This window comes from Nycticebus coucang, chromosome 4, assembly GCF_027406575.1.
Source record: "Nycticebus coucang isolate mNycCou1 chromosome 4, mNycCou1.pri, whole genome shotgun sequence".
Taxonomy (NCBI): Eukaryota; Metazoa; Chordata; class Mammalia; order Primates; family Lorisidae; genus Nycticebus; species Nycticebus coucang.
This window is the reverse complement of record NC_069783.1, coordinates 111,891,871-111,904,852: the sequence shown is the minus strand read 5'-3', so window position 1 is coordinate 111,904,852 and position 12,982 is coordinate 111,891,871. Positions and strand designations below refer to the sequence as shown.

Here is a 12,982-nt window from a genome sequence, read left to right as displayed (position 1 = left end):
TCCTGTAGCCTTGGAGCCAAAGTAGACCTGCTGCCAGGACAGATGATAAGTGAACCAGGCCTTGTAGATACAGCTGCTCCCAAGGACCCAGCAGGTAGCATAAGTGAGGGAAGTGGCCAAATTGGAGGGTGCATTAGTTTCCTAGGGCTGTCGTAACTAGAAATAGAAATTTATTCTCTAATAGTTCTAAAGGCCAAAAGTCTGAAATAAAGGTGTCAGCAGGTCTTTACTCCTTCTGAAGCCTCCAGGAACAAATCCTCCCTGCCTTCTCTGGCTTCTGTGGCTCCAGGTGTCCTTGGTTTGTGGCCACATAACTCTGATCTCTGCCTCTGTCTTTACATGGCCTTTTCCCTCTGTGTCTCAAATCTCTCTGCTTTGCTCTTTTAAGGACATTTGTAATTGGATTAAGGCCCACCTATATAATCCTGAATGATCTCATCTTTAGATCCTTAATTAATAGCATCTGCAAAGGCCTTTTCCCCAAATAAGGTCATAGTCACTGCTCCTGTGTGAATACATTGTTGGTGGTGAGGTAACTTCATGGTAACCCTAATCCTTCCCTTTTCTCTTAACTCTACCATAAGGAAACTAGGGATTAAAAATAGTGATAAATAGCAATTGATACTCAGCCTCAGATTTAAGAAAAGAATGGGGTTGAGGTGGGGATAGACGGTGACACTTTCTGTCTCCACGGGTGGCTCCCTCTCAGCAGCATCATGTTGTTCCTATGCAGAAATGCAGGTTTTTGTGTTTAGACCTTCCAGTTTGTCCAAGAAGTAAGAACTCTGTATTTTTATGTGAAGTTCCCTGATTCTTAAATGTTGGCAAAGAGCTCAATTTGTGTGTTCCCTCTGGGCCAAACCTCTGGAACCATGTAGGATGCTCTGTCTCAGATCCTGGCTAGAAAACCCTGGGAGAAGCTACACAACCTGCATGGGCAGGTTACAGCTAGTTCCATGATTGGAAACTGTCTTAAGACCTATGGCTCACCTTCCTGTGGTTGCTGCAGGTACATATTATTTGATGGTGATGTGGATGCTCTGTGGGTGGAAAACATGAATTCAGTGATGGATGACAACAGGCTACTGACATTGGCCAATGGGGAACGTATTCGGCTTCAAGCACACTGTGCTCTGCTCTTTGAGGCAAGTAGTGATGAAAAATCATTTTGAATAGACATCTTTCTTTTGAAAATTTGAATGTTTATTAAAGTAGTGATAAATATAGATGATTATGAATAACAATGAACAAAAGTTTATGGTGAGTACAACACTTTGTTCTTCCCTCTTTACTGTATCCCAGAGATGATTATTTCTACTTTTTTAAAAATTGCTTTTTCTGGTGATTACCGTAGTATGTATAAGCAATGTGGTCGGCATGGTATTTCTTCCTTTATACATGTTATCTATTGGCTGACGGCTATAAAAGTAAGAATTCATCTCTTAAACCACTAGCTACCTCCCCTCCTCAGGATAGTATATTGTTAAGTCAGTTGATAGTAAACCACGTTTACATTATTATGAAGATAGAAATATTTACTGCAGAGCCAATTAGTATATTGTGATTACATTTACTTTCTTTTAGAGCCATTTGTTTTGTCTGGAGTTTGTAATTGCCTTCCTCTTTTCTTTCTTTCTTTTTTTTTTTTTTTTTGAGTCAGATTCTCAAGCTGTCACCCTGGGTAGAGTGCTGTGGTGTCATAGCTCACAGTAACCTCAAACTCTTGGGCTTAAGTGATTCTCTTGTCTCAGCCTCCCAAGTAGCTGGGACTGCAGGTGCCCGCCACAATGCCTGGCTATATTTTTGTTGTTGTTCTAGTTGTCATTGTTGTTTGGCAGGCCCGGGCTGGATTTGAACCTGCCAGCTCTGGTGTACGTGGCTGGCACTCTAGCTGCTGAGCTACAAGCGCCGAGCCTGCCTTCCTTTTTTCCTTCCCACAGTTTGTCTTTATCTTATCCTCATCTGTTTTTTGTTCAGTTGAGCTCCTCTGTTTCCTGCAGACTATGCTCTAAGGCCTTTAATATTCTGACAGCATGGAATGCTTGTTACATAGCTGTGGCCCTGGGACATGCTTTCACTCTGACTTAACATTAACACTATTCCTAAATTGGCCTGCAAAATTTATCAGCACATGAGTATTTGTATATATCATTATCTGATTGGCAGATGGAACTATGTCTTCTTTCATAGAAAGAGATAGGATTGTTAACATTGCTGGTTTAGCTCTGTACTTATTATGTTTTATACTATCTGATCTGAACTATGTTAAAAAAAAAAAAGACAGAAAGAAAAACTCTCCAAAATGATATTTGTTTCTGGGTCTAAGGATTTAAATAACTTACTTTCTTCTTTATATTTTTTATTTTTGTCAAATACTCTATAACATAATAATTTTCATGTTAGTTTTGTAGTAACAGAAATTTTTAAAAAGTGTTACATTAGAGCAGCGGTTCTCAACCTGTGGATTGCAACCTCTTTGGGGGTCGAATGACCCTTTCACAGGGGTCACCTAAATACATCCTGCATATCAAATATTTACATTACTATTCATAAAGGTAGCAAAATTACAATTATGAAGTAGAAACAAAAATAATTTTATGGTTGGGGGGGTCACCACAACAACTGTATTAAAGGGTCACAGCATTAGGAAGGTTGAGAACCCCTGCATTAGAGATATATAATCTTCCCATTATAAATCAAAGTGTTGAAGCAGAAACCTCATGAAACTTATGTTAATTTTGGTATGACTTGCATTTTATGCACTTGCGCAAGAAAAGGCCCTTAAACAACTCATCCATCTTGTTTATAGCTATCACTGTGACCAATCTTCTTCATTTCTCTAGGTTGGAGATTTACAGTATGCGTCCCCTGCAACTGTCTCTCGATGTGGAATGGTTTATGTGGATCCTAAAAACTTGAAATATCAACCATATTGGAAAAAGTGGGTTAATCAAATACAAAACAAGGTGAAAACTATTTCTAAAATTTTTAGTTGTGGTGGTTACTTGGATTACAGCCCAGAGGGATATTTGTAATTGAAGGCCATGACCCTGTCCTTGACCTGCCCATGTCCTTGAGCACAAGTGGAATGAAAGCATGGCAGACACACTTAGGAGACCTCAAATAGTTCATAGCCAGTGGGATAGGCAATGATTTTGATGGTCTGAACCAGGGGCTGACAATCTTTTTCTGTAAAGGGGTGGATAGTAAATATTTTAGGCTTTGTGGGCCATAGGCTTTCTTTTGCAACTGTTCAATTCTGTTATTGTAACGTGAAAGCAGCTATAGACAATATGTGCACAAATGGGGATGGCTGTTTACCAGTAAAACTTTATTTACAAAATTGGGTGGCAGACCAGAGTGTGTATTGTCTTAACTAAAGTTTTCTTTGAAAGGAACAGAGATGGATATTTTAGTTGTGGGCAGGTTGTGGTTTGACCACACCCAGGATACCATGACCATATTCTCAAAGGGACACAGGTAGTCTGGGTGTATCTCTAGAACGGCTGCTAAGCTGGAGATTATTTAGGAACCAGGACATAATTATCCCAGAGAAGAGAAGACCAAGGGAAACATGATATGATCATTTGAGGCACTGTGATATGGGAGAGGGTGTTGTCCAAGGAGCCATGCAATCCCTGGTGGTTTCCAATGCTTGGTAGGAAGAAGGGCCTTCTGCTACTTTGCTGGATGACTGTAGTTAGGTCACTTGAACTCTAAGATGTTCGGTCCCTTTTCTGTGAAATGGGACCTATTATCCTCCCTCCCAGAGTGAGGGAGACCCTATGAAGCAAAATGAAATGCTTCATGACAAAATGAAATGTGTTTTATAAAGGACAAATCTCTCTACAAATACAAGGCACTATTATCAGGGTTTCCTTACCTGCCAAACTTATTATTCACTATAATATGTTTCTGCCCCTCACAAGAAAAGGTCTCCACTAACTTCATGTAAATAAACGAACCCTTGAAGATGCTTTGGAATTCTGCCCTTTTATAGGTGGAGCAAAGCACCTTAGATAGTCTCTTTGGGAAGTATGTGCCCTATCTCATCGATGTGATAGTGGAAGGGATAGTGGATGGAAGACAAGGAGAGAAGCTGAAGACAATCGTCCCACAGACAGACCTAAATATGGTAAGAGAAGATCACTGCTGCTAGCAAAAGGGAATTCTTCCCTAAAGATAGACCTGCAGTGGGCTTTTAAGGGGGGTGAAGGTGTCAGATGGGTAACCTGTGACATTATGGCTTAGTATGAAAGACAACACAACACTCAGCATCTGTGACCCCACACAAGTCAAGATGGGCTCCATCTGTCTGAACTGATATAGCAGGACATAATGTCCCCATCACTCTGGGATCCCAGGACTTAGGACCGGAACTGATTCTGTGTGGGTGGAACATATGAACTGAACCAAGTCTTTTCCTGTGAACCAGGTAACCCAGTTAACCAAGATGTTGGATGCATTACTAGAAGGAGAAATAGAGGACGCTGACCTGCTGGAGTGCTTCTTCCTAGAGGCTCTGTACTGCTCTCTGGGTGCCTCCCTGCTCGAGGATGGAAGGGCTAAATTTGATGAGTGTATTAAACGCATTGCGTCTTTGCCTAGTGCTGACACAGAAGGAGTTTGGGCCAGACCTGGGGAATTGCCAGGTAGGAACTGAGTGTCACCTGTTCTCCTGCACTGAGTATGTTTGGTTTGATTAGAGGCAGTGAACTTGCTTTGCCACGTTTCTGTCTGTATGGGTTTCCTAAACTGTTCGCTTTTGTAGAGAAACAGGCAATGGTCAGAGCATCTGGCAGTACCCTCAGGAGAAGTTCAAGTGCATTGAATGCTATGGCAGAAGGCCAACCCCTTGGATGACCTTTCTTGATGAGTCTAAACGTTTCTCACCTGAGTTTAGGCACTTGCTTCCTTTGCTCTGTTTAAGCTCTTTAAATGTTTCGTGTTCTGCATGATTTTGAGTTTCTTCTCCTTTAGGCTTTCATTTTTTTGTTTGTTTCTTTTTTTTTTTTTTTAAGTCACCTCTCTAAAGTTCTACAGTTTAATTCATTGGCTGTGTTCCTGGGTATTTGCTCAGTTGGCAATCCAATATGGGCTTATAGGTTGTTCATCGCAAATCACCAAATTAGCCTTTAAGTTTTGCACAGAAACATGCATCTTCAGAGAACTAGATAGAATGAAAGGTATGTGTTCTCTGAGGACTGTGTGTGGCACTGGAATCTTTTTTTTGTTCATCTCATCATATCTTGTATGCTTTGGCAGGTAGGTGACTTTTTAAGTTGTATTTTATAATTTTTACCTGGGGTGTTCTTTTTTTTTTTTTTGAGACAGAGTCTCACTGTGTCACCCTCCGTAGAGTGCTGTGGTATCACAGCTCACAGCAACCTCAAACTCTTAGGCTCGAGCGATTCTCTTGTCTCAGCCTCCCAAGTAGCCAGGACTACAGGTGCCCACCACAATGCCTGGCTATTTTTTGGTTGCATTTGTCATTGGTGTCTAGCAGGCCGGGCTGGGTTCAAACCCGCTAGCTTCAGTGTATGTGCCTGGTACCCTACTCACTGAGCTATGGGCGCTGAGCCCCTGGGGTGTTCTTTTTAAAGTGTAAAATGGCCTCAGTTCTTTCTAATGGAGAGTCATCGGGCAAGTAAAAGACATTTTTAAAGTCTGTGCTCTATTTGGTGGCAGTTGTACAGTTTCAGAACCCAAAGGCTCCTTTGGAGAATGTTTCCCAGATCTGCATGCCACACTGCAGGCCCCTTATTAGAGATGATGTGAGCCCTGTCTCCTGGGTTTGTGTTTCACTCTAGTTTGCCCTCATCCTGGGGACTCGAATGGCCCTCAGGACACCTTCTGCACACAATCTCAGCAACGCGTTCCTTTGAGTACATCATGGACCACCAGCCTCTGACACCATTCTGTCTGTGTGTCATGGACCTTGCCTCCTCTCTGCCTAGAGTTTGTCTCTAGGGCTCTGGCTACACATGATCATATGTGACCTCATGGAGACAGCCACTCAGTCATCCAGCGTCTGCTGTCATCTTGAGCTCTCTGCTACCGGGTTCCTTCCCTGCACCCTCACCTCCTGTTGGCCCATCACTTCCGCCATCCTTGCCCAAATATCTCACCCCTTGCCTAACTGTCTTTCTGCTGAGTCCCACTGAAGAAACCCCAGGTCTGTGTTCTCTGTCTCTCCAGGGGCTGAGTGGTCACTGAGAAAACCATGCAGCCAAGAGGACAGTGCCTCCCTAAATCACAGTCCTCAGTTAGAATGCTCCCTCCTCACTCCACAGAGCAGCTGACCCACCTTCTTCCTAGACCCTTCCCCTGCTCTCCCCCATTTCTCTGCAGAGGATCTTCTTGGTTCATCTGGAAAAATAGCACAGTCTGGTAGGAATTTCTCCTTCCAGCTGTCCAGCCTGCAGGTGCCACTGTCCTAGCTCCTGTCTCCTCTGTATGTTCACAGCGTAAGAGGAGACCCTACCTCCACTGGCCAAGGCCACCCTGCAGGTCACCTGCCCATGCTGTGCTTCGAGTCCAGCCCCTCCCTCCTCAGGCTTCTTGCAGCATTGGTGTCCCCTGTCTCTCTCTCTGTCTGCCAGCTCCCAGCAACTCCTAAGACATGCTCTAGTAAAACCTTCCCAACTCTTGTCACCTTCTGGAGGTGTCTCAATGCCTCCTCCCTTTTGTTTTGTTTATTTGTTTAACTTGCCTGAGTTCACAGAGCCGCTTCCCTTCCTCAGCTGCGTGTCCCGTGTCCCACGGGGCTTTCTGCGGTGCTTTCTTCTCTCTGTCATCCCCTGTGTTTCATCCCAATCTGCAGCCCCAACCTTCTCCCCACAGCTCCAGTGAGCTGCCAGCTGGAGCATTTCTGCTTTGATTTCCTGACCTTGACACAGTCGACCACCTGCCAGCCTCTTGAAACTGTCCTCCTCCCTCCACTACCCACCTGTCAGCTTCTGTCCTCCGCCCTCCCTCAGATCAGTGTTGGGTCCTGGGTCCTCCCTTCCCCTTCCCTTGGCTGAGCTTTCACCATGGCCTTGGCCTCTGCCTGCCAGTCTCTATCCCTTCTGAGCACTCGGCTGGGTCCCCTCTGTCACCTACCATGTATCGTCTTTCTCTATCGTGTATTACTAGTGTATTGTGTATTCTCGTCTGTTATCTATGGTTATTATCTACCTCTCATCTTGCTGGCTGTCAGGCACCTTCTATTACTGTGGCATCTCTGTGGCATGTGCCATCTACCATCATCTGTCTTCTCACATCAGTGACCTTGACACTCTTCCCATTCCAACATGACCCTTCCCTGTCAGCTCTGCCCTCTAGTGTCTCCGGATTTGTCATTTCTCCTGCCGCTCTCATCACCTCTGCCCTGAACAAGGTGGGAGCTCACTCACAGCTGTCCTCGTCTCTAACCCTCCTTCAAGTCAGTTTTCCTGTCACAGCCTTACCAATCTTTTAGGAATAAAGATCTAATCCATGAAGGACTGATGTCACTGACCCCTCAGTACCCACTGGGCAGAGAACAGGCCCTGCAGGGTGGCTGCCGGGCTCCTCCCGGGGCGGCCCTGAAGCCCCTCTGGCCTCACCTCACTTATGACCTCGGCTGTGGCAGGCTGCACCTGCATGTTCTGCCCTCCACGTGCCCTCCATCCCCCAACAGAGCCTCCCAGGGCTCAGTTTGATGGCGTTCTCTTTGAGAGGCCTTCCTTACAGTGGTGGTTCCAAAATTTTGTACTGGTGTGGCCTATACAGGTGGCCTATATGTCTATCTCAGGGAGGAGGGCGCCAGTGGACTTCTCTGAGAGGTGGGCTTGCATGGCACCTCTGTGACTGGTGATCACAGGAAAGAAAGTGTGAGTGGGTAGAAGTGACAGTGACTCTCAGAAGAACGAGTCTCCCAAGCTGCTGCTGCCACCTGGGCCTTCTCAGGTTTCTGCCCCACCTTGGCTGGACACCTTTGCAGGCTGCCCACTAGGCCTGTTCTTCCTCCTCTGCAGAGCCTGGTGTGCCGCGCTGAGGCCGCTTGCGACTTGTCTATGTCTTGGTGTCCGTCAGGCAGTGCTACTTCAGAGTGCTCAGAAGGAGCAGCACGGTGCGCTCACTCTGCTACCTGTCCAGCAGCCGGGCCCACTGGTTCACGCCAAGCAAACACCAGCATTGATTCTGTATTTCTAAGTCTGTGATCACAGTGAAACAGGCCATCATGTATTGCAGGTCACCTACCAACCCTGTACGACTTTCACTTTGATAATACACGGAATCGGTGGGTCCCGTGGAGTAAGTTAGTTCCAGAGTACATCTACTCTCCAGAGAGGAGATTTATTGACATCCTGGGTAAGTGGGTCCAGCCCCTGCTCCCATGTTCAAGACTGTGGTCCTTGTTCTGAGAGAAGTAACAAAGACCTCATAGTGTCTCTGGCACCTTGAGTCCTACCCAGGGAGCTGGTGGAGAGAAACTAGGAGAGGGAGCCGTGGGCCCTGCTGAGCGGGCAGTGCCTTGGGTCCTTTCCATCTGCTGCTGGCTCTGAGCATCTTGGGATGGCTGCTCCTCTCAGCTCCTCCCCCGGCAGGCAGGTCCCCACGCACAGGGTGCTGCCTTGTTTTTCTTTGTGTTTCCTTAGGCTCCCATCAGCCCTCAGAGTGAATGGAACAGAGCAAACAAGGCAGTGTTTTGTAAACAGTGCTGCCTTGAAGAGTTGTGTGCTGTGGGCATTTATATACTGAGGCATACTTTAAATGCGCTCCTCTGAGTATTTAGATGAAATATGGGCCAAATATGTTCATGGAGCATGTTGACTGATTTGGGTCCATTGTGCTTATAGAGTGAGGCATAGCGGTTTTCTCAGGAGCCCATCCAGATTGAAAACTGCTAATGTAGGAGTGAGCCAGACCTGACTTTGTGGTTTTACTCTGTCTTCAGGAAAGAAGATCTTTCAGAAGTCTGAGGGGTATGAGCAACAGGGAAGCTGAGTTTTTAATATCCTGGGTATAAACCAGAATTAGATGTTAAAAATGGTGTAGGGCTGGGTATGGTGACACTCACCTTGATCCTAGCACTCTGGGAGGCTGAGGCAGAAGGATCGCTTGAGGCCAGGAATTGGAGGCTGCAGTGAGCTATGTTGACACCACTGCACTCTAGTGAGATCCTGTCTCAAAATGAACAAACAAATAAAACCTAGTTTGGGCATTTTAAACCTGGACTGTGGTAACAATTATACAGCCTTATAATTATATCAGGCTCATCAAATTATATACCTAAAATGGGTGCATATTATGGAATGCAAGTTATACCTTGATAAAGCTATCAGAATAATGGCTGGGATAATGAGGCCCTCCTTAGAACTCGTTTCTGCATACCTTTGTTTTTGGAATCACAGCTGAGTTTGTACTGATGCTTTTTAGGGGATTTGAGGGATTCTGTGGAACTCCAAGTTGCCAAATGCTTATCCTGTCTGGACTTCTTGCAATGCTCCTATTATTTTTCTTTTTTAATTTTTTAGTTTTTTGGTGTTGCAGTTTGGCTGGGGCTGGGTTTGAACTCACTACCCTTGGTATATGGGGCCAGCACCCTACTCACTGAGCCACAGGCACTACCCAATGCTCCTATTCTTAATGTGTTTTTAATAGTTCATACCGTGGACACAACTCGAACTACTTGGATATTGGGACAAATGGTTAAAATTAAGCAAGCTGTTATTTTTGTTGGAGAATCTGGCACTTCTAAGACAGCCACAACCCAGACCTTCCTCAGAAATCTGAATGAAGACACACACGTGAGTCATTGCTAGTGTTAGTTCTGTTCTGCTGCATAACAAATGACCCCAGCAGCTTAGCACAATGCGTGCTTGTCACTGCACAGTTTCTGAGGAGGAAAGAATCCAGGAGTGGCATAGCTGGGTGGTTCTGGCCTAGGGTCTCTCACAGAATTGCAGTCAAGCTGCTGGCGGGGGCTTGACTAGGGCTGGGGGTCCTTGTCCAGGACATTATTTCACATGGCTGGAGTGTCAGTTCCTCCCTGCAGGGCCCTCTCCAAGGGCTGCTAGAGTGTTGTTGTGATGTGGTAGGTGGCTTCCTCCAGGCTGAGTGTCCTGGAAAGACTGCAGGGCTGGTGCCATAGTGTCTTTCGTGCCCTGGCCTTGGAAGTCACCGGCTATCGCTTCTGCTATATTCTGTGGCTCAGGGAGAACCAGAACCACCCTGGTGTCATATGAGGGAGGTGCACCAGGGTGTAAGTACCTGGGGTAGGGTGGTTGGGGACCCCCATGGAGGCTAGCTATCATGGTTTTCTTCATCATTTGGGGGTTTCTAAAACGTTTTAGGTTTTTTCTCTCCTTCCTGCAGTTTTTTGTCCAATGTGGTGGTGCTGGGGGAGAGGGGTCTGCTAGACATGGGGTTTGCAGGGTGTGCAGGACAAGCAACAGTGAGCAAGCCTACCGTGTCTGCCCTGGATGGCTTCGCAGGCGGTGGGGACAAGCGCAATGGTGACTCCAGGGAATGTGGCAGTGCGGGTGTGGCAGGGCAGGCAGGGGCAGTAGGGAGACGGGCCCGGTTCTCCGGTTCTCCTCTGTGCCCTCGGGCTGCCCTGCACGGGCCTGCCCTGCTCCCCACTTCAGCGCTCCTGGCTCTGCACAATCTTTGCTCATGTTTTCTAACTGAGTGAAGACTCTCCCCCAGGAAGCTTCCTCTGACTTCCAGGAGCTCCCACTTGTAGATTCTTGCCTCAGATCTGCCGGGTCTTATTTCTCTCTTGTCATTAATGCCTGTTTGTCATTTAAGCTGCCAGTCCCTGTTTTGGCCTGCTGGGCCCTCAGAGGGGAGAAGAGGTTCCTCTTGGATTCTCCCACGTAGTTTTATGCCTCTTTCACTCCCAGGGGCTCAGGTAGCCATGCAGCCCTCTGGGCTCTCTGCTAGACATCCTGGGGGCTGAGGGCAGGGTGGGGCTAGAGTGCCCAAGTGGGCACGGTCACACGCATCCTGTTGCATCAGCTGATTTAGCCTTGAAGGTGTCAGTGTGGCCAGCACAGAAGGCACATTTACAGCTGGGGGAGCTGCAGGTTTGTGGAGTTGGACCCAGGGAAGCTGCACTCCAGAGGCTCCTCCCAGCTCCCTGCCCTGGGGCTGTGCAATTGGTGCTCATTGGCTTTAGATGCATATTCAGCAGCACCACGTCCAGCTTATGTCACCTGCACTTCAGGTGCCCTGATTGGAGGGCATTATGGAAGACAGCGGTTCTCAGAGTGTGGTCCCCAGATCAGCAGTGTTGACAACACTGAAAACTCATTTTAAAGACACCCCAGACCTACTGAATCGGAAACTCTGGGGATGGCCCAGTGTTGTATGGCTCAAGCCCGCCTGGTGTAGCTGGTGCATGGTGAAGCATGGGAACTGCTACCCAGGAGCTCTCAGCAGCCCCTCTAAGAACAGGAATGAGAGGGGCCCACGACACGTGAGTGACACATGTGACACTTGTGTGAGGGGGGGGCTACCCTCACCTTTCTCTCCAGCAACTCCTGGTTGTTTCTGCTGTCTTTGACCTATTTGTGAAGCATGCTGGGACTCTTGTGTCTTGGTGATGTAACGATTATAAAATTCATCTTTTAAGGCAAATTATCCACCTCATAAAGCGAAGAGCACATTAGGCCAGAAAAGTGTGCTTCGAGTTCATCAAGACCAAGACTCTTCTTAGGGAGTCCTTATTCATAATATAGTTTCTTGTGGTAGGTGTTATGTTCCACACAAAACCTGAGTAACTCTAAAATTAAGGCAAGTAGCTGTGCTGTTTGATAATTATTGGGACAAATCGTGTTGTTTTTGTTAGATCCACCTATATTATCAAAAGAGGCAACTGATTAAAACAACAGTATGGCCAGCATCATTATACAATTAATATTACTGAGTTTGCAACTGAAGTTTTATAATTGTTTCTACATTAGATACTCCCACGGAGCAACCCTGCATTAATATTATTTTCTCAACCTTTCCCTTTCCCGAAACTGTCCCAAAACCTGACCTGAGACTTTCCTTGCTGAGAAGCTATCTCTCAGGTTCTGGACAGCCTGAAAGGCAAACCCCTTAATTACTAGCAGGCAATCAAGTTCCTGGGAAGCCTGGTTTTTTACAGAACTAAACTCTCCTAGCGGATACACTGAGTGTTTTTTGCTACTCCTTGTATATTTGTAAGTTCAAGTGAGAAAGCTTTCTGATTCAGATTTTCAGCTCATTGAACAGTTGCAGCATCTCAGTAAGACCACGTGTTGAGGGTCCCCCAGTAAATATTTTATGAGCCAAGACGAGGTCTTTTCCTGGGGGATGTTTCTTCATCTTCATCTTTTTCCTCATCATCTGGATAATCCACTAAGCCAACAAAACTTCCCTGGTGGTTGTTACTGATGTAGCCAAGTTTGTAGTTTTGGAAGAGGGCCCATTAGAACTTGCTGGAGTCTGAGCCACTGTGGATTTACTATTTATTCCTGTAGCAGCACTGGCAGAGTGGGAGGAAGTAAATTTGAAGCCACCAGGAGATGTCCTTTTGGGAAGGTTTTCCTTATCTTCACTTTCTTTTGCTTTCTTAGTCTCCGTAATTTTTCATGGGTATCTGGAAAATCGTCTTCTGGTTTAGATTTCTCCTTTGGTGCTACCACTGCTTTTCCTCCCTTCCTCCTCTTCATCTTCATTAAACCACATTTCTTCATCCTCTTCCAAGGTTTTTGCACCTCTGTGAAATCTGTTACTATGCAATATAGATGGCACACTGCTCAGTTTCTGATTTTGTCTTTTTCTTGCTCATATTTAGTCTTCAGTCCTTTAAATGTCTGAACATAGTCGATTCAAGTGCTATGTCCTTTTTATATTCTTCATATCGTTCATCTCTTATTTGATTCTGTTTTTGGATTTCCTTTTGGTTATTTTCCACTTTATTAGCAGTTTCCTTCATTGTTTCCATCATTTCTTTCATTGTTTTCAACATGTGTATTCTAAA

General features: G+C 46.0%; 1 protein-coding gene across 1 annotated transcript in view; it reads left to right on the top strand.

Moving 5' to 3' along the window:
- DNAH10 (dynein axonemal heavy chain 10) overlaps window positions 1-12,982 on the top strand; it is a 194,262-nt gene that overhangs the window by 105,947 nt on the left and 75,333 nt on the right. Inside the window, exons 40-45 of the mRNA XM_053589697.1 lie at window positions 1,010-1,145; window positions 2,844-2,966; window positions 4,001-4,135; window positions 4,436-4,652; window positions 8,218-8,337; window positions 9,631-9,776. Of these exons, the coding sequence (XP_053445672.1) occupies window positions 1,010-1,145; window positions 2,844-2,966; window positions 4,001-4,135; window positions 4,436-4,652; window positions 8,218-8,337; window positions 9,631-9,776 (877 nt within the window). The remainder of the gene's footprint in view (window positions 1-1,009; window positions 1,146-2,843; window positions 2,967-4,000; window positions 4,136-4,435; window positions 4,653-8,217; window positions 8,338-9,630; window positions 9,777-12,982) is intronic.